The sequence below is a fragment of the Alternaria arborescens genome (assembly GCF_004154835.1).
Source record: "Alternaria arborescens strain FERA 675 chromosome Unknown contig_2, whole genome shotgun sequence".
Classification (NCBI taxonomy): Eukaryota; Fungi; Ascomycota; class Dothideomycetes; order Pleosporales; family Pleosporaceae; genus Alternaria; species Alternaria arborescens.
This window is the reverse complement of record NW_021167857.1, coordinates 768,586-794,275: the sequence shown is the minus strand read 5'-3', so window position 1 is coordinate 794,275 and position 25,690 is coordinate 768,586. Positions and strand designations below refer to the sequence as shown.

The 25,690-nt window shown below is 52.6% G+C and overlaps 10 protein-coding genes across 10 annotated transcripts; 5 read left to right on the top strand and 5 right to left on the bottom strand.

The window, feature by feature from the left end:
* Positions 1-469: 469 nt before the first annotated feature.
* On the bottom strand, positions 470-1,531 carry AA0111_g1103 (hypothetical protein; the record flags this gene model as incomplete). Its single annotated transcript, XM_028644849.1, has 2 exons — positions 470-570; positions 625-1,531. 2 exons carry the CDS (start codon positions 1,529-1,531, stop codon positions 470-472), a joined length of 1,008 nt encoding a protein of 335 aa, XP_028511078.1.
* Positions 1,532-2,151: 620 nt separating this feature from the next.
* Positions 2,152-3,333, bottom strand: AA0111_g1102 (hypothetical protein; the record flags this gene model as incomplete). Its single annotated transcript, XM_028644838.1, has 3 exons — positions 2,152-2,752; positions 2,799-3,058; positions 3,112-3,333. The coding sequence occupies 3 exons, from the start codon at positions 3,331-3,333 to the stop codon at positions 2,152-2,154; spliced, it is 1,083 nt and encodes a 360-aa protein (XP_028511077.1).
* Positions 3,334-3,763: 430 nt separating this feature from the next.
* Positions 3,764-5,482, top strand: AA0111_g1101 (hypothetical protein; the record flags this gene model as incomplete). Its single annotated transcript, XM_028644827.1, has 2 exons — positions 3,764-3,904; positions 4,079-5,482. 2 exons carry the CDS (start codon positions 3,764-3,766, stop codon positions 5,480-5,482), a joined length of 1,545 nt encoding a protein of 514 aa, XP_028511076.1.
* A 273-nt stretch (positions 5,483-5,755) lies between these two features.
* On the bottom strand, positions 5,756-6,442 carry AA0111_g1100 (DNA replication complex GINS protein; the record flags this gene model as incomplete). The annotated part of the gene is made up of 4 exons (XM_028644816.1): positions 5,756-5,823; positions 5,871-5,979; positions 6,029-6,218; positions 6,270-6,442. The coding sequence occupies 4 exons, from the start codon at positions 6,440-6,442 to the stop codon at positions 5,756-5,758; spliced, it is 540 nt and encodes a 179-aa protein (XP_028511075.1).
* Positions 6,443-7,384: 942 nt separating this feature from the next.
* Positions 7,385-13,389, top strand: AA0111_g1099 (hypothetical protein; the record flags this gene model as incomplete). The annotated part of the gene is made up of 3 exons (XM_028644803.1): positions 7,385-7,821; positions 7,878-13,275; positions 13,327-13,389. The coding sequence occupies 3 exons, from the start codon at positions 7,385-7,387 to the stop codon at positions 13,387-13,389; spliced, it is 5,898 nt and encodes a 1,965-aa protein (XP_028511350.1).
* A 390-nt stretch (positions 13,390-13,779) lies between these two features.
* Positions 13,780-15,345, top strand: AA0111_g1098 (hypothetical protein; the record flags this gene model as incomplete). Its single annotated transcript, XM_028644792.1, has 2 exons — positions 13,780-14,003; positions 14,061-15,345. The coding sequence occupies 2 exons, from the start codon at positions 13,780-13,782 to the stop codon at positions 15,343-15,345; spliced, it is 1,509 nt and encodes a 502-aa protein (XP_028511349.1).
* Positions 15,346-15,663: 318 nt separating this feature from the next.
* On the bottom strand, positions 15,664-16,610 carry AA0111_g1097 (60S ribosomal protein; the record flags this gene model as incomplete). The annotated part of the gene is made up of 4 exons (XM_028644781.1): positions 15,664-15,926; positions 15,981-16,342; positions 16,393-16,481; positions 16,530-16,610. The coding sequence occupies 4 exons, from the start codon at positions 16,608-16,610 to the stop codon at positions 15,664-15,666; spliced, it is 795 nt and encodes a 264-aa protein (XP_028511346.1).
* Positions 16,611-19,833: 3,223 nt separating this feature from the next.
* On the top strand, positions 19,834-20,367 carry AA0111_g1096 (hypothetical protein; the record flags this gene model as incomplete). Its single annotated transcript, XM_028644770.1, has 2 exons — positions 19,834-20,024; positions 20,073-20,367. 2 exons carry the CDS (start codon positions 19,834-19,836, stop codon positions 20,365-20,367), a joined length of 486 nt encoding a protein of 161 aa, XP_028511345.1.
* Positions 20,368-20,383: 16 nt separating this feature from the next.
* Positions 20,384-21,943, bottom strand: AA0111_g1095 (hypothetical protein; the record flags this gene model as incomplete). The annotated part of the gene is made up of 3 exons (XM_028644759.1): positions 20,384-21,342; positions 21,395-21,592; positions 21,925-21,943. The coding sequence occupies 3 exons, from the start codon at positions 21,941-21,943 to the stop codon at positions 20,384-20,386; spliced, it is 1,176 nt and encodes a 391-aa protein (XP_028511348.1).
* Positions 21,944-22,686: 743 nt separating this feature from the next.
* On the top strand, positions 22,687-25,386 carry AA0111_g1094 (hypothetical protein; the record flags this gene model as incomplete). Its single annotated transcript, XM_028644748.1, has 2 exons — positions 22,687-23,796; positions 23,845-25,386. 2 exons carry the CDS (start codon positions 22,687-22,689, stop codon positions 25,384-25,386), a joined length of 2,652 nt encoding a protein of 883 aa, XP_028511347.1.
* Positions 25,387-25,690: the final 304 nt, after the last annotated feature.

Sequence of the window (25,690 nt, the reverse complement as noted above, 5' to 3'; positions counted from 1 at the left end):
GAAGCAAGTGGTGTGCGGCTGTGTGACGGTACCTGTTTAAATTGACGCCCCTCGAGCGCTAGTGAGTGTTTGCATCATTCCACGTACGCTCTCGCGATCCTACGAGACGGTTTGGACTACCCATTTCGGGGTCATAATAGACATAGTCTTTCGACCACAATAATGCAACTATATCCTTTCAATACCACAAAGTTCATCCTGATGTATCCCAAACCCACTTCTTCAGTGTCTTCGCAACGCGCTGTGTAGAGGCAATTCGACCGACTTGTAAGGACCACGCCACATCGCATCTCGGGAATCCGTGTACGGCATGAAACTGGTCGCACCCCAGAGTCGAGTACAGATAGGCTAAATGCTTACAAGGATCTACAAAGCCACCATGGGGCCGCTAATTTTACCACCCTCAGGTGTGAGTTGGCGTGGTTGACATCCAAGGCGCGTAGACAGGCTGCGTTGTGAATCGATGTAGTCAGCTGTGTAAGGCAGCGTTTGCGAGTTGCATCCTCCTCCCGTGACCCCCATATATCCAACCAACTGCATCGGCCATGTCATTGTGGTATGGTATCCATCCTGTGTTGTGTAAGCTAGCTGTAGTCGCATCACTCGCTTCGGAATACTGCTCACCTTCAGGAGCAAAGCCGCCGGCTTCTTTTCCTTTCAACTCTTCCCAGGTCCTCTTTCCGGCAAGCCCAAGCTGTACAGCTCTCGATCTCTTACCTCTCTTTGCGATAATCCTCACCTCGCCCTTCATGTCCTGCTCCGGTCCCGCGATGCGCCAATTCTCGTTGACTTCGTGGCCTGGCTTCGCTGCCCATGGCTGCATTATGCGCCCGTCTTCTGTCTTCTCGTCCCCAGTCGCCGTGTGCTGCGCATAAGGAACGATGTACATCTTGACCTCTGCGCCGTACTCCTCTCCATCGCGTTCTTTGATAAGCGCATCCCAGTTCTCGGGTTGCGCTGACCGTTTGCGCCGGTGGTCGTAGCCCGAGGCAATGAAATCGGTACATGGTGTTATGTACGTCAGTTCTTTCCAAGCGTCGCTGTTCAGAAGAGTCTCGATGTCGAAGTAAGTTGTGACATCTCGCCAAGCATCACCCAGACCGAAACCATGCCAGCAATCCTCTACAACCAAGGTATCCAGACAAAGACCAGGGAGCAGAGTGAAGGCATTCGCTGCATAGTATGTAGGGTAGTACTGCGCGCTCCCTGAGGAGTACAACGGGAAAGGATACGCACGAACTCGAACGTGGCGGAGTCGCGTCACTACGCTCTGATCAACAGAGAGGAGTGTTTCGAGTAGATTCTCTGTGCCGCGGAAATGTAGAGTGCAGTTGAGTGGAAGATGGCGATGCGCCTCGGCGAAGACCTGGCGACAGCTGAGCAGGAGCGCTATGCGATTAGAAGGCTCTGCGTCGTCGCTAGGGGCACCGGCATGTTTAAAGCCATGTCGGATGGTATAACTGCTGAAGAGGAAGCCGTATATGAGTTCGCGCAACTCAATGGGTATCGTCAGAAGGTTTGGGGCGTTCATGGTGTTGTCGTTCCTGCTGTTGCGCCAGCAATTGGCACTGGTTACTAGAGGCGAGGGTGCCTTGCTTATAAGGAAATCAAGGATTTTCCAAACAAGTTGCTGATAAGAAGTAGTCTATCTTAGAAGTCGGTAGCCGGGCCCAAACAAGTGGTACCTGTGCGTAAGCTGTGTCACTGGCCGATAAGCACGATCAGGTTACATGCTCTGGATCTGATGACAGCTGCCATGGCCGCCCGGTGCTGCGGAACGCGCGGACTATAAGTCATGTTCAGCTCACGTCCCGGCTGGAGCTCCCTAGCAGCGGTTGTTATTCCGGGGGTGAGATGACGTTTGAAGCTCTCCGGTGCGCTAGGAACGAGCTAGTGCATGTCCGCGGTGTCGCATGCTCGGTCGCAAACCACAAACGGTCAAGACATGGGCGGGCCATTAGCTGCGCATATGCACACGTGCCACGATAGTGCGAGATCGACATGTATTACAAGATATGGTTTGCTGTGGAAAGAACAGTGGTTGACGAATAGAATGCTTTGTCTTGGGTATCTTTGATGCTCGCTCAAGTTCAGATCTGCCTCGTTGTATGGCTTGCGAGGGCTTTGCGCCATATGCTGCACTGGATGCGCTCAGTCTGACTTGGTTCGCCCACGAGTCCGCTGCTGCTCCTCCTGCAGCTTCTTCTGCTGCCACTGCCATTCTACAAGCACAGGCAAAAACTGCCACAGATCGAACTCGGGCCACAGACACTTGAGAAACACGATAGAAGTGTTCTCGTGTGCTTGCCAGAGCATGAAGTCGCTCAGCCGCTCAACGCCAGAGGTACGAACGAGCAGGTCGAGGGGCGGGGCGTCAGCTGTCATCATGTTGTCGTTCAAAGTTTGAGCACTAATTGACTCTGGATCCAGAAATGTCGGCTCATTATGCAAGTCATCCTTCTCAGGCGAGTTGATGGCGGTCGAAGTTGACGAGGAACGCCCATCGTCAGCCGCAGTCGCTTCCTTGGACGAGGGCGACGCCGGCCGCGAATCAGACTGTTCCGCTATACCTTCCGTATCCTCCTCCAACATTTGCTTGCGAATAGTCTGGGTTATGTGCGATTCGGAAAAGGTTCGCTTAGAGGGGGTAGGCAGGTTGTGTATCGGCGTGCTGTACGTCTCGACAGTCTTCATGACCGCGGTCGTGATTTCGTGCCGTGACGTGTAGGGGAAACAGACGTTGAGCACAGCTCTGGTCGTGGTCAGCAATACTCTTCATGGATCGAAAGTTAACGCACTTCTTGTTGTGTGCTGTCATGGCAACAGCCTTGTCCACAGCCACCAGTACGTCTGGGCTGATGAGCTCGCGCTGCCCCAGCACTCGGACGGATGCACCATAGCGATCCAGCAGAGCTCCGTGCTCAGCCAGTTGTTGCAGCTTCACCTTTGCCATGGACATGAGCGCATCAACTTCATGCTTCGAGCGCTTGAAGTTCTCTATGCTGAATGCATAGATGGTGACAACCTTGACGCCAGTTTTGTAGCAGACTTCGAGGATCTGGTAGCGATGTTAGCATAATATTGCGACACCTGAATGCCATTCACCCATACCCTTGCTAACGACTCAAACCCGAGATTGTGTCCTTCGACTGTCTCAATATGGTGGTTTCGCGCAAATCGCCTGTTACCGTCCATGACGAACGCAACATGTTGCGGAATGGGGCCTTGCTTCAGCGACCCAATAAGAAGCTCTCGTAGCTGCCTGACTGTCCATGCGACGGGCGGCGACGTCGCAAACCACTTGTGTATACGGGAATCGTGGAGGGAGCCCATGGTGAATATTGTTGAGGTGCTTGGCTTGGGTCTGTAGGGTAGGAGCTTCGAAATATCGAAGGGGGGTGCAACGTGCTTTTCTACGATAACGAGGGGAACGATTGGATGCAATTGTGGAACAACAGTCAGGGTATCATGGTGTATAAGAATTGATGCCAGTGGTAAGATGCTACGTAACGTATTCAAGGCGCAGCGAGCCCTGACGCGACTCCCAAGCAATGGAGCATCGGGTGGCTCCTGCAGCGGTGAGTGGCTGGTGAGGTGTGACTAAGCGTGGCGCGGACCAACCGTCGCTTCCGAAGCTATAGTCTTTGCCGAGCTTCCGTTCTTCTTTCTTCTTTCCCGACTGCGAGCCTCACTTGCCGCGTCATCATTGCTGCGCTCTTCTGCCCTGCAGTAGCATTACACGCATCACTTTACTAACCTTGCCATGGCTGAAGAGGCTCAGAACACTGTGACAGAGCTCGCTGAGCAGCTCGTTGAAGGCTTTGCCGCGCTTAGTGGAGAATACCAGGTTTTATTCGACCAGCAAAAACAGCTGGAAAGCAAGCTCTCGTGGGCAAAGCAACAGGTACGTGGCGACTTTTCGCAAACCTCCCTCTCCTATGATGATACATTTTAGCTCTAGACCTGCAGCTGCACAGCGGCATTGACAGACAACCTTTTATTATCATGTACTGAACCGGACAACCGCCTTACATCTCAGCACACAATTACCTCTATGGACACAGCTGACGATAAACAGTATCTTGATCTTTTGAAACGCTTCACTCCCAACACGTTGTCGCAAGACCACCTTACTTTCCTGCAAGACCTTGAGCGCGTTGGAGACGAACAACCTCGGATACATTTGAATTTGGTGGAGCAGTTGGCAAATAGCGATGATGTAGAGCGCAAGAGCCGAGCACTGGTCATCCAGAAGGCTGAGGAGGCTGCTGTCAAGCTGCATGCGTCTGAGAATAATAGCAGTGTAAAAATATGGAGTGGTCCGTCCGCAGACAAACCCGCCCCGTTGCCTGAGATACAGACCAATAGAGCCACGTCACCAATAGAGAAAGACTTCACTGTTGCTGGAACACCTAGTAAACTCGCCTGTCCCTTCGCATCCGGTAGTGGCAGAGGCAGCCCGCTTGCCACTCCACGTAGCTCGACGTCCCGATTAAGCGTACGCGGTCGAAGATCAAAACGTCCCTCGTTCACCGACCCTATCCGTGCTGAAATATGCAGCAATAATCCTGCGTCGGTCACCGCGTCAGTAGCGGCGTCAGGCTCTGCTGCCGTGTGCCCCATCCGATTCCTCGACCAACATAATCCTGAGGAGGTGGCTAAATACTTTGAGAAACACAAGCATGAGCTGCCGAGAAGCCATGAGGTCTGCATCACGCGCTTCCAGAGTAACCAAGAGAGCATAGAGCAGCTTGATCGCAAGTATGGCAATCTGGTCAACATGATCCAGGGCTTAGGGCAGAAGCACCAAGTGTGGCTTCCTGAAGATCCTGATGATGCTATCGAAGAAGAGCCGGAGGCAGAGCTTCACTTAGAGACCAACGCAAAGGCTGATACCAAGGTGCAAAACTGGGCCTCAGCTGTTTCGGCAAGTCTCAACGATGGCACTCCACCACCTGAGGAAGAGTCAGAGGAGCATGCGTTGGATGAGACAAGGACCGCACATTTTGATCGGGACCGGCCGCTAAAAGAAGTCAGGGTTGGCGAATCACCAAGTCGGCCATGGGGCATCTCGATACCTGCAAAGTACACCAACGCTGAGAGTTCATCCTCGGTGGGCTCTGTACCAACAGCATCGCCACAACTGCCACTCGACACTGGTCGTCCGATTGGCGAGACACCTCAAAAGACTGGCAAATGCCCTATCGATCACCGTGCGATGATGGGACAAACACCGCAACAGCCTGAAGTATCTCACTTTGGTTTACCGCCACAGTCGCAGCCTCGGGCTCCAACAACACATGTACCACCTACAGAACGTCCGCCACAACCCACCGCCCCAGAACCGCAACAGCCCAGAGAGCCCGAAGGTCCGAAGTTGGTACCGCAGATGGTGTTCAATGGGCCTGTCTTTTTGGGATACCCGCCCGAGCAGTTGGCTATACTATTGCAAAACAGTAATCTCGGTGCGGCAATGCGGTAAACATGGAACACCGTACAAATCTTCAATTCGCTGGCTAGTTGCTTTGAGGTATTGTATCGTACTCGAAGGTAGGCTCGAACAGCTGCTTGCCTCACAACTACGCGTCACAATCGTCCTTTGATGTTGTTGTGCTTCTTCTCATGCGCTTTTGTCAACCATCATTACGTCGTGCAGTCATCGATTCTGATTTTCCAAAGGTCCTGCGAGTCGATGCTTCCACCTCTCCTGCGCAGCCATCTGGCAGCTCTTATTTGTGCAATCCTGCGACTATCTTCATTTCTTCTTCAGATCTGCCATCCACGTCCGTACGCCCTTTGCGCTATCGTGTGCTGCACGAAACACTTGACGGTCGTTAGCAGTTGTATGGCGAAACTAGCCCAGCACTTACATTGCCGCTCGTTCTCATCCAGGCCTCGCATGAAGTCGGCGCCTTCGCCTAATGCACCTCGTGGATTATGGGCTTGATCGGCTATGAGAGCCGCCCTGGCCTTGAATGTCTATGCGGGTTAGCATGACGCCGTTGCATTAATCTAGAGCAGAACTTACATCGCTTAGCACCTCGATCATCTCTTCCTCCTCAAACAGTTCCAGGATTCGTGCGCCAAGATTGTAGAAGTGTGGGGCGAGAGCTCGTAAATCGACGGTTCTTGGGTCAGCTTTGAGGGCATTCAGAACGCGCGGAGATAGGGCGGATGGAGGGTCGATGGTTACAAGAGAAGATGTATTTAGACTTTGACTGTAGATATTGTAAACATGGAATGTGCATATCATGAACATGGTTATTTACCTCAATGCAAGCATCTCGCCCAGCCATAGTGGAAGCTCGACTTTTGAACCCTGCTTCATGTCACCGCTCATGTTACCCTCGAGATAGCCGAGGCCAGGAACGGTAAGCTCGAAAGTACATGGTACCTTTTGAGCGTCGGTAAGGATTGCGTCTACGTCGTAGTAGGAACCCATCCTTCGCTGGAGGAGTTCAGTTAGTCAAAAACAGCATACAGATGCGAAAACATTTAATTCTTTCAGCCGACATGCTGTGTTGCAGGATCAAAGAACACAAGAGGCGATCCCTGTACGAGGCAACAGACGTGTCGCGTGTCGTGCAACCAGCCTTGCATCGGGACGAATATGCAAGGAGATGAAAGCGTGGGTAGAGGAATGGAGGACGAATGTAGCCCTGCAACTAGGGACAGGGCAGAAAAGAGGCAAAATAAGCAGGTCAGAAGATGATGGAAACGTGTAGCTTACTGCGTAGTCGCCTTCTGTGTATTGCGCGTCTTCGAGTGCCTGGCGGAAGTCCGACGGTATAATAGCGCGTTTCGTCCGAATGTGATGAATCACCTCGCACCTTGCCCTCCCAGCAGCGCGTACGGGTCTCTGGAGATTAATCAGGTGGATTATCCGTTTCGTGCAACTTGGACTGCGACTGCGATACTCGACCCCACGATCCACGATCTTGAGGTTGCTGCCGCCGCTCATTCGCCTAAGGCTGCAGGGTTAGAGCTCCCAGCTAGATGTCATCAGGACGAGGCGCCGGATACCCACATGAACCACGCTCTCCGACAACCATTGCACCCGACTACATCTCCACCTGCATTCACGCCCAACAACTGGAAGCTTCATACACTGCGCATTTGTAGAGTAAGTAGCGCGCATACGAGTCCACTCCTACCCACGTGCGGTGATTACTCTATAGTGCACAGCCTGTAACTGCCACTGTTCACTCAACCACATGCTGACTGTTTGTCTCGCAGTCCACCCGCATTGTCTGCCCGCGACTGTGAATTGGTAGCTGTACATTAATGACTGCGCATTTACAAATATCCTCCCCCACTGCGCCCTAGGCACACGCCTCACAACCCCCACCCACTACGTCAACCACCACCACCAACAACCACCACCATGGCGGTTAGCGAACGAATATCACAGCTCATGAGCGCCCTCGACACTGGTTCCGGCCCCGATACCTCTCGTGCCACCTCACCGGGTAGTGACTGGCGGCAGCCGAACGGCGGCGTCAATGGCGAGGATGAGAGGCGCCGTCCGCGAACATTTCCCTACTTCGAATACCTCCCATACCAGACAGAAGACCAGAGCGATCGCGAAGAGAGCTTGAACACATGTCTGAAGCACCTCTACATCGCTGTCTCAGCTGGAGACTTTGCGCCGGGCGCTGTACACTGGACACGTGAGATTCGAGGTTGGCTGTCGCTCAAGTTCGATCTTCCCCGGAGCACGCGCGTGAAGTTGGTGAAGCTCTACTACGAGCTGGCATTGGCTCCAGGGCTGGATTACCTTGTGGCGGAGCGATTTGCGAGCATGTTCATGGTCTTGACCAAGTAAGTGGCACCAGCATTAGACTTTGGATGACAGGTGGGGACTGACACATGGACAGGCGTAAACATTACCTGCGACCCGGCAAAGACCTCATACTCGACTGGCGACCGTTGTATAGAGAGCTGAAGATGTTCGTCTTGCCTTCAGAATCCGGAGGCTCACACCCGCCCAACGTGAAGCGCAACATCCGTACCTTGACCAAGATGTGCACCTTTGCGCAGTCATACTTTGACCCCAAGGAGATACCAGCCATAATGGAAGAGCTTCTGCCCTTCTTCAGCACGTCCTTCAGCGAGAACGCGTTCGTGGTTGTGGGCCTGCTGAACTTGCTTTTCCCAACCCATCCCGCGCCCGAGGACATGAAGCAACTGCTGCCTCAAGAATACCTCCCGACCTTCTTCCATCTATGGTCGCTCGTCAACCGGTCGCGACTCTTTGACGCACACTACATCGATACACTGTCGAGATTATCTAGAGACAACCTGAGTGCGGCGCATGTACCCTTCTCACAGTATGGAGTATTTACCGGCGAGCAATCGTCTCAAATCTTCACGGCCATCCTGCGGCTGCTAGAAATCCCAGTTGGGCAGGCGACGTCGCCGTATAGTAGTACGGTCGATCTTGGTGCAGGCCTGGCTGTGATGCTTGACCGTGACCCACGGAAGCATCCATCGACTCACCACATCGCCCGCATCATTGCCATGTCGCTATCTCCCGCTTGCGCGGAGCAACCCGACTCCATTCTTACCAAGCTTGAAGGGCTGATCCAGGCTGTGGAGACTTTCTTCCATCCATCCAATTCGGGTAGTTGGACTAGACCTCTGGCACAGTTCGTATACTACCTGGCCGATATCTTTGTGCTGCGGTGGAACCGAGAGCACAGTGGTGAGATGGACGTGCCGGAGGAGAGGAAGCTGAACGATGCAGTCAAGAGGCGCTTCGTACTCTGCTTACGGGAAGTCACATTCATGGGCATCTTCTCCAAGAGCGACAAAGCCGTGCAATACGCCTTGTCTACTCTACAGAGCTTGGCACACCTTGAGCCCAACTTGATTCTCCCAGGGGCATTACAGCGCATCTACCCCGCAATGCAAGGACTCGTTGAGGTGCATCGCACCATTTCGTCTATACGGGCGTTGCACATGCTCTCCAAGGTCATGGCCAAGACAAAGGGCTTCCGGTGCCACGTTACCTCTGTGCTCGGGCTTGCGCTCCCTGGTATTGATGCCAACGACCTAGAGAAGACGGTACATACTTTGCAGTACGTCCAAGGTGTGTGCTACCTTATCCCATTCCAGGACCTCACAAAGGCCAAGAAGGCATCGGGTGACGAGGCCTCTCGAGACGGAGCGACCTCACCTATGGACGACGCTGGTGGTAACACGGGGCTTGCTTTGGAGTGGATCACCTCACAAGTCGAACGATTAGAGAGTGCCAACGGAAACATTGAGATCAATTACGACGAGGAGCTTAGTGACGAGGATGAGGCGATGATCCTGCGGTCGTCAACGACTGGGCTCAACGAATTCCTAATTACGTTCCTTGGTCGCGTCTTTACGCTTTTGGAGAATTTGCCAGATGCATCTAGGGTCCGAAGCGGTTCGCCTGAAGAGTATGTGGTCAACCAACTACCTGCTGCTTTCACGCCACTGCTTGCTGCCCTCTCTCCTGAGCTCTACGACATTGCGCTCGACAAGATTGCGAACTTCATCACGAACCATGTTGTTCACCAAGCCAAAGACGCAATTGCATTCATCTGTAACAGTCTTGTCAAGATCAACCCTGAGAAAGCTCTGAAGCGTCTGTTGCCCCATCTCTTGGCAGGTATCCGGACTGAAATCGATGAGATTGGCGCGGGATCGACGCGAACAACAGGCGCCGAGGTGCTCCCACGCGACCGTGCGCTTGTCTGGAACCTCTGCATTCTTAGCATGTGTGTTGTCCATGTTGGTGACGCAGTTCTTGAATGGAAGGACGAGCTCTTTGAAATTGCAGAATACATGCAGCAGAAGTGCCGCGGTACGCCCACCGTACATGTTTCCAACTTCATTCATCACTTGTTGCTTAACCTTACATGCACCTACACCATCGATTACTCCATCTACGAGGAAGACGAACTTGAACAGGGCTTGTCAACAGAGTCATGGGGTAGGCAGGTTGATATTAAGAAGCTGAACATCAAGTGGCACAAACCGAGCTCCGAGGAGATTGACTTTGCTGTCAAGCTTTTCGAGACTCACGCCAACAACTCCATGAAGGCACTCAAAGCCCTTACGCAACCAGACTCACCGATTAAACGCGAAGGCACCGGCAAAGATTGGTCTGATGAAGTTTCTCGTAACCTTGTTCTCTTACGTCTGATCATTTCCGGTATCTCAGTCTTATTTGATGTCCGACATGACCAAGCCACCGATGGCGCTGAGTCGGATGACGACTCTGATGCAGATGCAATGGATACAGAAGGCATCGATGACGACGCTGGTCTTGGAGAAGCCGAAGATGAAGAGGTCAAGCCTACGTTCCAGTACGAAGCTGGCTACCCGCTGCGCCGTGGCGATGACAACTACAATCTCATCCACGACCTTCGCGGACAGGTTGGCCATATGCTGCACAACGTGCATCAATTCTTGATCGAGAAGCAGCCCGATGACGTGCCCTGCTTCAATTCGCTGTACAATGCTTACAGGTCGTGGTTCATCGATGTTGGCATTGAGCGGTCTGCTCATGTGCTTGACAGGATATCCCGATTGTTGGAGAATGACGAGCGACCTTTCAGGTTCAGCGGACTGCGAAAGCAGTACCCACGACCTTTACTGGTTCGACGCGCAAACGTCTATCATCTGCAGCGACTACGCCACAACGCTAATCCGCGACCCAAGACAGATCTTGACATGATCTTGCTGCTTGATCTCGCTGAATCTAGTATCTCAGTCTACACAGAGATCCGACGCACGGCGCAGACAGCCAACGAATCAGCCGTTAAGTGCGTGCTGGGCGCTAGGCCCCTTGTCATCCCACCTCTACTAGATGCCTTCGTCAAGGCTGTGGCCGAAAGTGACTACCCTCGTATCAAGGGTGCCATGTTTACGCTTCTCTTCGGCAGCCTAGCGAAGACCATCAGCCGCGACTGGCGCTTCACACCCAAGCTCATTAAAGCTTTCATTGAGGTCACCGGTGCCGATAAGCCTTCAGTGCAGAAGCTTGCGACCAACGCCACGTTCCAGATTATGGACATGGGTAAAGCAATGGAGCGCATGGTCATCCTGCCGAAGGAGGTTGTAGAGGCCATCGCATACGCCATCGACTCTAGCGAGGGCGACAGTGTACACACCAAGGTCACCAAGCGTCGGGACTACATCAAGAAGAAGCGTGCTCGCATCGAGGGCAAGAAATCTGAGCTATCCAAGGAGCTTGTACATATCGCCAATACTGAGCACTGGAAGAAGGTCAGTAGGACCGCCGCCATCATTGTCAACTTGGGAATGCGTTACGACAGCATTGCTTCCGACGAGATGATCGACCTCGTCGCGAAGGGATCCATCGATCAACATCCCAGTCTCCGAGGCCTCTACGCTGGTGCGCTTATTGGCTTGTACTCGGTCATTCAGACCCGTGCGATCACGGGACACGACTACGAGAAGTACTTGCTCAGCGAAGAAGAGCTCCCAGATAAGATCTCGGTGCCGACCAGGCCAGAGGATCCAAACTGGACTGAGGAGTACCTTGCATCATTCGCGCAGCCAGAAGCCAAGTACTATGTCGACTTTGATTATCCTGGCTGGCTTGTATGGAATAAGAGTATGACCGCGTTCAAGCCCAACGCACCGCAGCTATCATACGATGAGGTCGAGTCCGGCGTCCGTCAGAAGATCGCGAAGCACCTGACTCGATCTTGGTTCTCCAACTACTTCGCATTCATGAAGCAAGAGCCACGCGATAACAGCGCTGATAGGTTCCGTATGTCAAGCGCGATGGTTTTGACTCACTCTTTTGACCTCGTCTTCTGCGGCCTAACAGAGGCGACGTTCGAAGACATCAAGGACCTTACTCAATCCGTATACGCTGACGGCAGCGACAAGCATCAGCACCGCGCCACCGCTGAGATTATGGCCGCACTACTATCATGCGCACCAGATCTCAAGGCAGATCAGCGTGAAGCGGTGTGGGAGTACGTTTTCCCCATTGTGCGTGGAATCTTCCAGGACGGTCTGACGCCAGAAAACTCTGGGTACTGGACCACGTTCCTTCATGTTGTGTTGCAATCGAAGGATCCACGCCGAGGATGGCCGTTGGTCGACTGGCTAGCGAGCTTCCGCCTCGATATGGAGTCCAACGCCGCCTTCAAAGAGAGCTCCAAGGTACATCTGCTTACGCAATGTATCTGTGACGCGGGTTGGCACTTCCGTCTTGAGAAGCCGATCTTGGAGGATTTCATGAAGCATCTCGACCATCCATACAAGGGTGTGCGAGAGGCCATGGGCCAGACCATCGCGAGCATCTTCAGGACGCGTTACCACGAATCATACAAGGATGTCGACACGCTTATCAAGGCTCAGAAAGACGCTTCTTCGATTGGTGTCCGCCCGTATCAACCTACAGATGAGTTCTCCAAGACCATCACTGAAGTCTTCGATCGCCTCGAGGTTTGGCGCCAGGAGCGTCCTGCAGGCCAGCAGACACCTTCGTCATACACATCAGGCGGTAAGACAGTTCTCCTCTGGCTTGACTCTACGCTGTCATCGTATGAATGTACGTCGCTTGTTAAGTTCTTCCCCGACGTATTCATGGAGCAACTGCTACACATGATGGACATCAAGGAAGACCCCGAACTCCAGTCACTGGCGTATCACGTCTTCCGCCATCTGCCGAATATCCCGCATCGCCAAGGCGAAGATGCAGAATTCATCGCTGCTCTCATTCGCATTGGACGCAATGCAACAAGTTGGCATCAGCGTCTCAGGATCTTGATCAACATTCAGGTCATCTATTTCCGCCGACTCTTCCTCATGAGCGAGGAGCAGCAGCAGAGCATGTTCGACTGCGTCTCTGCCATGCTCTCAGATACTCAGCTCGAGGTACGCATGGGTGCTGCCACCACTCTATCGGGCATGATTCGTTGCTCGCCCATAGCATTCCGCGACCGCCAAGTCTCCACGCTCAAGGAGAAGTTCACTAAGCAACTCAACAAGAATCCATTGCCAAAGAAGCGCAATCCAGGAACGCCAACAACAGAGCAAGGCAAGCTTGTCCTGACGCGCCACGCAGCTGTGCTGGGTCTCGGTGCGCTTATTCAAGCCTTCCCATATCAGAGCCCTCCGCCAGCTTGGTTGCCTGATGTGCTGGCTACCCTGGCTAGGAAGGCTGCAGCCGACCCAGGCATGGTTGGCAAGAGTGTCAAGACTGTTCTCGCAGACTTCAAGAAGACCCGCCAAGATACTTGGCACGTTGATGTCAAGGTAAGTTTTCATCCCCAACCAAAGTACGATCCGTACTAACTGTGACCTCAGGCTTTTGAACAAGAACAACTGGAGGACCTTGAGGGTGTGTTGTGGAAGAGCTACTTTGCATAGATGACGGCTAGGCAAACTGCCATCCAAAAATTGGACGCTATTAACGACGCTCGGTGATACCATAAACAGCATGCATGTATTATAAGATAGATCGGACAGGTTATGACAACGAGCGATATGAAGAGGCTCTGCATCCATGGCGTCTAGCGGAATTAGCATCTTCTAGATAGTCTTGCTTACTCAACGAACTTTGTTTCTTAACGTGCTTACTCAGTCGCGACCCGAACTTCGCCCCTGTTGTTTAAAGCCGCACTGCCCCTCCCCCACTTGGGAAGCTCAAGCGTACATGCGCTGACATCACATCTAGACGACTTCACCAACAACGAATATACTGCTGCACGACACGAATAAATTACACTCTTTTCCCAGCAATCCCTCAACCGCTCTACAATGCCGTTGACCGTGCTTTCTGATTCGGACGTGCGTACCCTTTTACTACAACTCACGAAGCAAGACATTCTCGATCTGCAGCAGAATCTTGCGGATGCGCTGCACCACTACTCTACCAGTACCGAAGAAGACGACAACAATGGGTGTTGTGAAAGTTTCCAGTCTGCAGGGACAAGTCTAAAGAGCAAGGATGGTGGATTAATGACTGTCACGCCGGCAAGCAGGTACGTCGCTTCTGGGAGCTATGAACGCAGAATGATTGTATTGACAGACCCTTGCAGCAACGATGGTCTTGGTGTCAAGATAACAACACGACTAGAGTCGAGTTCTTCAGATACGGCCTCTGTTACTTCGTCGATGGACTCCCTCGCACTCTCCCATTCGTCAACACCAGCAAGCAAGAGTTCGGCAACCACCGCATCGAGATCAACCTCTCTTTCTGCATTCCAGACTTCCCCATCAAATGCCAGCCTAACTCTCTTTGACCGCTCTGGTAACCCGCGGGCTTTGTTGAACTCATCAGAGATGACAGCTTTCCGCACCGCCCTCGCAAGCACAATGCTCTTTAAGAAGCGAGCAAACGTGCATGATGTGGTAGTGTTTGGAGCAGGAAGGCAAGCTTACTGGCACATACGGCTCGCGCTCCTTCTCCGAGGCGACGACATCCACCACCTCAATATCATAAACCGAGACTTCGAGCGCGTGCACCAGCTACTGGAGAGACTATATAACCCACATGAAGCGCCGCCATCGAACTTCAACCCAGATCCATCCTACGTTCCAACATATCGGAAAGCAGCAGGAGAAGGTGCGAAGGAAGGGCAACAAGACCTACATCATTATCTACCTCGCCCCAAGATACAGATACTCACCCCAGGACACGGCGAGTATCCACGTCTCCTCCATGCCACTCTACGCTCCTCAAGCTGCATTTTCCTATGCACACAATCTCCCACACCTTTGTTCCCCGCAGCCATCCTCACAAATCCCGAAGGCAGAAAGAAAGGTCGCTACATAGCAGCCATTGGCTCCCTGTCCCCTCACAGCACAGAACTCCACTCAGATATAATCAAACAAAACGTAGCACCTGAGCACGGCCACCGACATTTCCACAAACACGCGCAACAAGGAGGCGCGATAGTGGTGGACAGCGTGGACAGATGCCTAAAGGAAGCTGGAGAGATTGTGCAAGCAGGTTTGGGTCCGGAACAAGTCGTGGAGATAGGCGAGCTGGTCATGCTGAAGCGGGATGCGGAGAGGAGAAGGAGAGAATGTATAGCTGGCAAGGGTATAGAGGCTGAGGGGCTGGATGTGGGTGGTGTGGAATTGGGTGAATGCGAGATGAACAAAAACGAAAAGAAGAAGGCGAGCAAAGGCGGTAGTAAAGAGAAGGAGAAGCATCGTGAGAGCGAGGAAAAGGCACACAAGAGTCTGATTGAGTGGTTGGTCAAGGGTAATGTGATATACAAGAGCGTTGGACTGGGCCTCACCGATGTTGTAGTGGGTGGAGATCTTGTCCGAATAGCGGATGAGCGCAATATCGGCACGAGGATCGAGAACTTTTAGAAAGGGTCGTCGCATCCATCACTGGAGTTGGAACCAGGCCTCGAATACCTGGACTCATGCGAATGCATCTAGAGGCGGTGCCGAGAGAATCGACCATATTCTACAAAAACGAAAGATGTATCATAAGAATTCGAGCATCACAAGCAAACAAAATATGCGAATGGCGTGCGTTATCGTGATTGATTCCAGTCAATGCAGTCGTTTGCCGACCGCTTTTAACCCTCCTAAACTCCGTTGGTATTGTGAACCGACTATATGCAGAGGTAAGAGACACGCCGTAAAGTCATCATGAAATATTCAAAGCACCTCAGGACCTGCTTAGATCTTGATAGCGCTCTCAACAGCCTTCCTGCGCTTCTCCATGCGGGCGTTGGCCTTGGCACCCATGATACCACCTCCCCAGTGACGGGCAGCGTCCTTGTGGTGTGACTCGAGGTAGCCGTCATTGACAGCGGTGACGAGCTTCTGGAGCTCGTTCTTGTCCTCGGAGCGGACCTCGGTGAGGGCGAGAACAGCGGCGGTCTTCTGGTGGACGACCGTACCGAGACGGGCCTTGCCCTTGACAATGACGTAAGGGACACCTAATGAATGTCAGTTGATGTGTCACATGCAATTTGCGAATTTCTAGCACTCACCCATCTTCCTGCAGAGAGCAGGGAGGTAGACAACAAGCTCGATGGGGTCGACGTCGTTGGCGATCAGGACGAGGGAAGCCTTCTTGTTTTCGATGAGGCCAACAACGTGGTTGAGACCGTACTTGGCGACGTAGGGCTTCTTGCTGACATCCTCCTTCTTCTTGCCCTCAGAGACGGCGGTAGCCTCCTTGGTAAGACGCTCCTTCTTCTCGGCCTTGGTCTCGGGACGGTACTTGTTGAGGATCTTGAAAGCCTGGGTGGCGAGGTTACGGTCGGCAACGTGCTGGAACTGGGCAATCGCCGGGGGGACCTTCAAGCGCATGTTGAGGATCTTCTTCTGGCGCTGAAGGCGGACGTAAGCGCTACGCGTTGTCAGTATCTGCAGAGCACGGTTGGGTTGGGGATTGCTTACGGCCATCGGACCATGCGGCCAACGTTGCGCTGGGGCTGGATGTCCTGACCGATGCCATAGTTGCGAGGACGCTTCTCGATGAGAGGGTTCTGCTGCTTGTTAGCGCTTGCGTGCAAAATCTTGTGGAATGGGCAGACCTTTTGCTTCTTGGCGGCAGAGGCCTTGGAGGTGGCCTGGGGGAAAGCCGCAGGCTTCTTTCCGGATCCTTTGGGAGGCATTGTCGAGGCTGTCATAGAGAACAGAAACCATTAGCGAATGTTCATTCACTATAGGTCTGAATCTCGTAAGAGCGAGAGGGCTTTTCAGCCGCTCTGCACTCTAGCCATCATTTGTATGCAACATGCTCGTAAAGAGACATGCGATTGATATGCTACCGAGCATTCATGGCGAAGATATGCGCTTACCTGGTGTGTTGGCGGCGGTCGACGAAGGGTGAGATTGGCGACGATGGACTTGACGAAACGTTCGAAAGCGGGCGCAAAAGTTGTCGCGACCGAAATCCAGATAGGCGAGTGCGTGCGGGTGTGGAACAAGGTTTCGCCGGCGCTAGTGCTGGCCCAATCGGAGCGTGGCACTTGGTTTTCGACCATCAACCACGACAACCTCAATTCCATGACAATGAACACGTTTGGCCTTAGTGGCAAGGGACGGATCACGCAACTGATCACCATCTTCTGTCTGTGGAAAGCATTGCTTCTCTTGCTTGCAGCGTTCTGTCCAGGTCCTGGCTATGACACCTCCGCGCTCATATTGTTCGACACGTACTATCGACGGCACCATGAATTCACCCTTTTCGCTCGACATGAGCATCTCGCTCTCAACCTACTTCGTTGGGATGCACTGTACTTTGTGAAAGCAGCTGAGCGGGGTCTGGTCCACGAGCAAGCGTGGGCCTTCAGCGGGGCGTATTCGTATCTTCTGAGACTAACCGGTCAATGTGAGCAACGGTGGCCCAGTTCTTTGGCTCGGCACTGATATCTCCTAGTCATGGCTGGCAATACACAGGCCTCCCTGCACTACTATGTCCTGGCCGGAATCATCCTTTCTAGCGTCTGCCACCTTCTCTCTGTGCTAGTGCTGTATCGCCTTTTGACCTTGGTTCTGGAACCACAACGGCGACAGATCATCCCATTCATCGCCGCTATCTTGCATATTCTGACACCAGCATCTCTGTTCATGTGTGCACCTTATGCGGAAGCCATGTTTTCACTGCTGAATTTTGTGGGGATGCTCTTCTACGCTCAATCTCAAGCTTCAGTTGGAACAGGAATATCTTCAATCCAAGAGGATCTCCAGAAACTTGGCTCTGGCCTTTGTTTTGCTGCAGCAACACTCATGCGGAGTAATGGCCTACTGAGTGGCGTCATTCTCTTATACGATGTTGCAAGGTACATGCCTTTGGTTCTTTCTGCGCAGTTAAGTATGCGTGATTTACGAAGGATTACCGTCACATGTGTGGCTGGCAGTCTTATAGCGTTGGCATTCATTGGGCCGCAGGTTCTGGCATATGCGGAATTCTGTGACCGAGAGCAAGGCTCTGGGACCAGGCCGTGGTGTGACAAGAGCTTCCCAAGCATTTACTCGTGGGTACAGAGCTACTATTGGTGAGTAATCCCCACACAGCATGTTCCTAGTCTGACCTCTTCCAGGAACGTAGGACTCTTCCGCTACTGGACTCTATCAAACGTGCCCCTGTTTTTACTAGCGGCCCCTGTTTTATGGCTGCTTCTTACATCGAGTGTTACCATTCTCCGCAGCGGCGTCCAGCACCCGTTACATGGGCGCCCCGTACCCCGGACTAGTGGAACAACCAAACCCAGGGATGGAACCTCCGCGATATGCAAGCTACCAGAATTAGCCCTACCACAGCTAATACTGGCTGTAACGGCCGTTACCAGTTTCCATGTCCAGATTGTAAACCGAATCGCTTCCGGTTATCCGATGTGGTATCTTGTTGTGGCTACGTGGTTGGCAGACTCACAAAGCACAACTCGTACAGAAAAAGAATCGAAGAAGACAAGATGGTATATTCAAGGTGGTATCATGTATTGCTTGGTTCAGGGGATGCTCTATGCCAACTTCCTCCCGCCAGCCTGAAGCTCAATTTAAGGACTTTCTCTGGAGACAAATCGTCAATGTGTTAGATGGCCGACGTAATCGACCTATAGTTATTCTCCTACCACAGTTAACATGTGTGCATCGGGAATCATCTCTTGAGCAAGAAAATCGAATCGTGCTAAGGAAAGAAGAGGTCAGGAATGCGGAACACCAGCGATACGCAATTCAAAAGACGAATACCAACTTCACATTCTTGTTACCCCTCACATCACCAATGGCCTCATTCTGTCTCAGTAAACGGACATGTTCCACAACTGCTTAAGCTTGTCGCACCTACAAGTTGGCGGCGTAAAGCCTGCAATTTAGGTGTTGAATGCAGACGCCTAGACAGCTAGTACGACACGATCCATCCTAGTGAAAACGCCCGTCATCAGACATCGACTCTCCACTACGCGAATTTCGCAGATTCTACAACACTTGGGGATATGTGAGGAAGATAACTGGAAAAAATTCATGCGGATCAATACCAAATACTGGTGACTACTTACAGGGCCCATTTTGAGGAAATGCACTCCTTTAGACTAAGGCCCGCAGCGTTTACATGAAGCTTCGTATTACGACAAAGGACATAAGTTTAGTTGAGAAGCTACGGTCATGTAAGGCACTCCACAGTCTCACTGCTCGTGTCGCTGCTCAGGATTTTCGGCCATCACAAGCGTTGAGACATACACTCTAGAACGGGCTTTCAGGACGAGGTTTGAGGATCGCTTAGAGTGGCTGAGCTCTCTCTAGCCTGTCATGGAACGGCTCCTTGACAGTATCGTACCTGCGTAAGCTACGGACGCTGATCGTCGAGTAAACGACCGGATCGCTGTCTAGCCACTGGAAATGCGAATCAATGGCGATCTGCTGTGCCAGCACACTACTTCATTTCCAACAAGTTTATACACAGCCAAGGTCAGGAGGGTTAAACCTTACTGCATGATGGGACATATTGGGCGAGGCAGAACATTGCAGTACCCATCGCTTGTCCCCACATGACCTACTACTACTGACATATCGCTGATGTCGCAACGACGACTACGACCTCATGGACACTAAACCGCCTTTTTGAGACACTGACAGTACCCTAGTTTCTAAGCCAGGAACCTTCGCTTGAGCATGATGTTCACTGTCATGTTTTACACAGGCGCCACCGATACTACTCACTTTGCCGTAGCGAGGACAAGAAGCGACATGGAAATGGATAGCGGGGCCTTGGGCTCAATATGTTTGTGACTAGTCCCTTCGATGACGAGAGCGACTTATAAAAGCTGCTCTAGCCCCTTGAATGATAGGTGTGCTCATCAACCCAGAACGGCCTACACTTGTTGCAAAGTCAAAATGAAGTTCTCTACTTTCGCTACGTTGATCAGCCTTTCTGTAGTTTTCGCAGCAGTTCTCGATACTAGGCAAGAATGCTCCCAGAATGACTGTTATCGCGCAGTCTGGCGTGACGGCGGATTACCTCGTACCATTCAAGCTGGACAGGACTGCAAAGACTTCCTCACTACAAGCGTCATCTGGAACCCGATGTTTGTAACCCATGAAAGCTACCTGAATTCTCTGACAATTAGATAAAGTACCACTCTTACGGTCATTACTCGAACAACTTCTACCACAACGACGCCATGCCTACCGACTTTGACACCCACTGCTACGAGTCTCATAGCGCTCCCAACTTCGTCGGAAGAGAACAAATTATGGATTCGACAAGTTCAGCCTACTGATTGGTCTACAACGACTGTCTTCGGTTCTCAGCCTTCCTACGCCACACAAGACTGTAACCCACAAGCATACTCATCCGCATGTGAGTGTGCGAACATCACTACAGCTATAGTCACCTATCTCGGAACTGTAAGTCGTTTGCTGAATTAGGCAGTGTGCAGGCTGATCATATATCACAGACTGTGACCAATACCGCAACCACAACCATTACCAGTATCTCGACGACTGGCACGTCTTGTCCAGTGTTAACTCCTTCATCTTCAGCCAGCTCTCCGATCTCATCAAGCACACTTACGTCTTCTTCATTGTCTAGCAGTGTCACCAGTAGCGTGATCTCGAGCACATTTTCATCCACAAGCACAGGTGGTTCTTCTTCAAGCTCGGCTGCATCATCGGGTAGCACGGATAGCTCTTCTTCGAGCCCAACCACATCATCGTCTAGTACGGGAAGCTCTTCATCCTCGCCGACTGAATCTAGCAGCTCATCGAGCACATCAACTACTTTCAGCTCTTTCAGCTCTTCAACCTCTGCCTCGACAGCGCCAACTACAGCGTCTTCCAGCTCTGGTAGCTCGTCGACTACTTCAGACGAAAACCCTATCACAAGTAACACGCTGAGCTCTTCCCGTTCTTCGTCGAGTGCCACACCAACGAGCTCATTGTCCTCTGTTACTTCTTCCAAGAGTTTTTCCAGCAGCTCTTCTTCGAGCTCATCCGACACTTCAAGCTCCACGAGCAGCAGTACTTCTTCCGAAAGCTCTAGTAGTAGCACGTCGTCCGCCTCGCTTAGCAGTTCGAGCGTCTCATTCACAAGCACTTCATTGGGCTCATCCAGTAGCATTCCGACAACCTCAACTAGTAGCACTGGATCCGAATCGTCAAGCAGCGTAACTCCGACGTCAAGCAATCCGAGTTCGTCGTTTAGTAGTACCTTGTCGTCCACGGCAAGTAGTACAGACTCATCATCATCACTGTCATCATCTACTAGCATGACAATGACTTCCAGTAGTTCAAGCACGTCGGCTAGCAGCAGTGCTTCATCCTCGACCAGCAGCACAGAGTCATCGACCTCCTTATCCTCATCCTCTTCTTCATCATTTGGCACTACAACGGTCTCCTCATCCACTGGTACATCATCGACTACGTCCACAATAAGCGCAACACCCAGCCCACCCACCTGCGGAGGTGACGGCGTTGCACTTTGTGACGGCGGCTGCCACGACCTCAAAACCGACGTTCTTCACTGTGGTCGCTGCAACAATGCCTGCGCTGCGAACAAAGGATGCTTCAACGGAGTCTGCGCGTCCTTCCCTTGTGATTCCACTTGTGCATTCGACCGTCTGTGCGGTTCCGGCAACGGGACCACGATATGTCGCTGTGCAACAACCACGGAAGGCGCTGGTGTCTGCTACAACAAGGACGGAACTGACTGTACAGACCCTGCTATCACCCAATGCAGGCTCTCAAGTGAATGCCCCGTTGGTATGGCTTGCATGCCCAACATCTGTGACTGTGGAGATCAAAGCAAGGGAATCTGTGTTGGCACGGCTGGATGCGGAGACCAGGGAACGAGCATCATGGGAGGACTAGTTAGGATTGGGGAGATGGAGAGGCGAAGGAGGACCGTGAGGGGCTTGGCGAACTCTCTTTGAGGGGTGATACGGCGCGAATAGGCCATGAGAGTGGCCCGGGTGTGTGGTAGCATACGCAGGGAGATGGGTGGCATCGTGTCTTGTTATTTGAGGAAAGTTTGGCTGCTCGATACATACTACCCAGGTAGTGAGCGTTGTATAATGGTTTTCACAACACAATATACATCCTTCGCTTCTATACTTCGGCATCGCTTGCCGTGTTGTGAAAACACTCGACGTCAGTGCGCGATAGGCTTCCTCTGCATAACAAAACAGATGGCTCTCGCTTTGTTATGTCGCGTTGTTGTGGGCGGTCAATCCTCCCGAGGCCAGATGCTAGCTTCTTCCATCATGTGAGCAACACAGACACCAAAACACAATAAAATGCTGTGCCAGAGACTTGGGCCAGAGGTTTGCGACCGCGAACATGCAGGATGCGGTGTGATTGGGGAGATGAAGTTCGTGTGTGGAGAGACGTTTTGTCGGCACCCCAGCAGCTGAACAGCCATGGGCAAACGGTTCCTCCAGGTTTCCATGCCTGACGACGATTATGACGGATGCAAACTATAAGCGCATGAATATGGCCGTCGATAGAAGTTAGCGCGTCACGGTGGCATGCATTGGCGTGCACCCCACATGCTAGCACGCGTGGTTGCTGGGACGATCGCCCGCATGTTTATGGGTATCCGCAAACGGACGGTCGACCTGCCTCATCATCGCCTTCCTCTAATATGTCCGCCATCCTTCTGCTATAGACAATTCACGTTTCAAGCCTTCTCTTCCCGGCCCCGGCCTCAGTACACGCTTCCACAATTATCTTTTTTTCTGGAGCAGCATCATGTCGACGCCGGACATGGCCGCACCACCCGCTGCAGGACACCGACGCAACAAATCCGCTGCAGTGCTCAAGTCTATTATTATAAATAAAGGTCACAGGCGTTCGCCGACCGAGGGCGCTGCGCTGCACACCGCTCAGATTTCCAACCCGCCGTACATGCCTGTCTCCAACTTCCAGGCGCCCTTGCTACCGCCAGACCACCCCCATAGCCAATTGCGCGCGGCAAACCAGACAGAAAACGACCCCCTCAACCCGCCATCGCCTCGAAAGTCGCAGGACGCCAAATCGAGCCCCAAGAAGAGCCTGCACAAGAAGACGCTCAGCTCCGTGTCGCTGCGGTCACTGGCGAAGAAGGAGGACAAGTCCGCTCCCAAGAAATCGTTCGACGCGCGGCGAGCGCAGGAGGAGGTTGTGGCAGGCGAGAAGCCCAAGAAGACGAAGTCGTCAACCAATCTGGCTGCCATGTTCGGCAAGGGCAGGAGAGACAAGTCACCCGTCAAGGAGAGCAGAGATAAGGAAAACACCACGCCACCCCGCACCTCATATGCACAGGCCCCACCGCGCACTCCCATTTGGGCCGAGTTCAGCTCCCAGCAGGAAGTCACCACCACGAGCAAAGTCCCTCTGAACGACCAGCGTCGGAGCGTCGAGGACGAGATTGCCCTCTACACACCCCAAGACTATTCGCCCACCAAGCAGCGCAACTTCTTCGAGACTGGCCAGCCCTCGCTCCGACCTGCTCAGAAGGAGCGACCCAAGTCCATGTTTGTTCCCAAGTCGACTTCCACGGCATCGTTACTCGAGACCTTCTCGCGCAAGCGGAGCAACGAGCGTGTTCCTCTGTCCGACACCAAGGGCAACGAGGGACGCACCAGAGAGAGCTCTCCCACCAAGCCGCCGAGACCCATACTCAGTAGAGCGAGTACCGACACCGGCAGCAAGGACTACAGCCTCAAGGATATGGCGCCTCCGCCAAGTCCTACAAAGAAGCAGAACCGAGTCATGGCCGCCGTCGCTGCCTTTAACGGAAAGTCCAAGCAAGCTGAGAGTGCCGCGGCATCTGCCAAACCTGATCCTAAGGTGGTAGACGCCGAGTTCGAGGAGGTTCTGGTAAGTGCTCTCTCGATATCTAGCTGATCCCTCTGCTAACAACATCAGGAATCCCGAAATATCCCCGCCCACCAGCGTGCGCAGATGCGGACATTAAAGCTAGAGGTCAAGGCCGACTTTGTTCGAATGCACAAGCTTGACATTCCACAAACCTCCAAGACAAACTCTGCACATTCTTCCATTGGAGAGAACACCAAGCAGGTACCACAGAAGTCATCCAAGTCTCGACACGGATCTGCTGTTGAAGATGCAGAGGATGAGGCGCAAGACAAGTCAGCAAACTCAATTAAGCGTGAGCGTCCAAGGAGCCGAACCTTTACCTTCAACAGGAGTGACTCTCCTACAAAGAAGCAGAAGGGCGGCGAGTTGGGCGAACGAAAGACGTCGTCAAAGCCAGCTCCTATCCCCAAATCTCCCTCTATGAGATCTCTGAGGTCTAACGCTTCTGACCGATCTGTGTCCAACGGAGCCAAATCTGTCAAGGCCGACGAGTTCATCTCCTACATGAAGAAGACCCCGAAGCCACAGAATGTCGAGGTCGGCAAGCTGCACAAACTCCGCTTGTTGATCCGTAACGAAACTGTCGACTGGGTTGACAACTTCATCCAGGACGGTGGTATGACTGAGCTAGTCGCACTCCTCCACCGGATCATGGAGGTTGAGTGGCGCGAAGACCACGAAGACACTCTTCTTCACGAACTTCTCCGCTGTCTCAAGGGACTCTGCACGACTGGTACCGCTCTCAAGCAGCTTAACGAGATCTCATCGACACTGTACCCAGCCTTGCTGGCTATGCTTTTCGACGAAGAGCACAAAGGTCCGAGCGAGTTTACTACGCGTGAACTCATCATAGAGATCATCTTCGCTCACATCTCCATGGCACCAGAGGCTGAACTGGAGACTCGCGCTACCGAGTTGATGAAGTATCTCAAGGATCCAGTCAAGGAGAAGCAGGCATCCACTGTTCCGTTCATTCTACAGATGCACCAACCACGACCCTACCAAGTATGGTGCAAAGAGATGTCCAACGTCACCAAGGAGGTTTTCTGGATCTTCATCCACCACCTCAACGTCATCCCTGTTCCACCCAAGCCGACGGGAGACAGGTCTTACGCTAAGACTCACTTCCCCGGTCAACGCGCCATTGTGCCCGCAGCTCCCTACGTTGGTGGTGTAGAATGGGATGCGACCAACTACCTCGCCACACACATTGATCTCCTCAACGGCATCATAGCTTCACTCCCCACCCGCTCAGCACGTAACGAATTCCGCCAGGAACTCAAAGTCTCCGGCTTCGAGAAGCTGATGGGTCACCTCCGCGCCTGCAACCCCAAGTACTACGGCGCTGTTCACGACAGCGTCAAGGTCTGGATCGGCGCTGCACTTGAAGACGATTGGGATGTCAAGACTGTGCGTATGGGCTCTGACGGCAACGTGAGCCCAGCCAAGCAAAGCCCCAAGAAGAAGACCGAACCTCCGCCACAACTCCAGGCACCACCTAAGATGGATGTCGGCCTTGGTCTCGGATTGGGCTTTGAGAGGGAGATTGCAATCGGCAGCAAGAGTATCGTGGATGACGATTGGATCTAAACTGTCGGATCACTGTTCGACATGGCTACCCATCATCTGTTACCGCTTTGAATGCTCTCGACTATCTACCCACTTGGATACCACCTCACCCACTACGCATCTACAAACAACCACTGCATTGATTTTTCCAACGGCGCAAAACGGATACACATCGGCGTTCATCACCTCTCCATCTCACGTCCATGCATTCACACCGGTCAATCCTTCGTTTTCCACCACGCTCTCTTTGGATCTACCTATGGTCGAGTCCAAAATCCCTACCTTATTCACGACTTTAGCATGACATGACTTGACGACCGACACG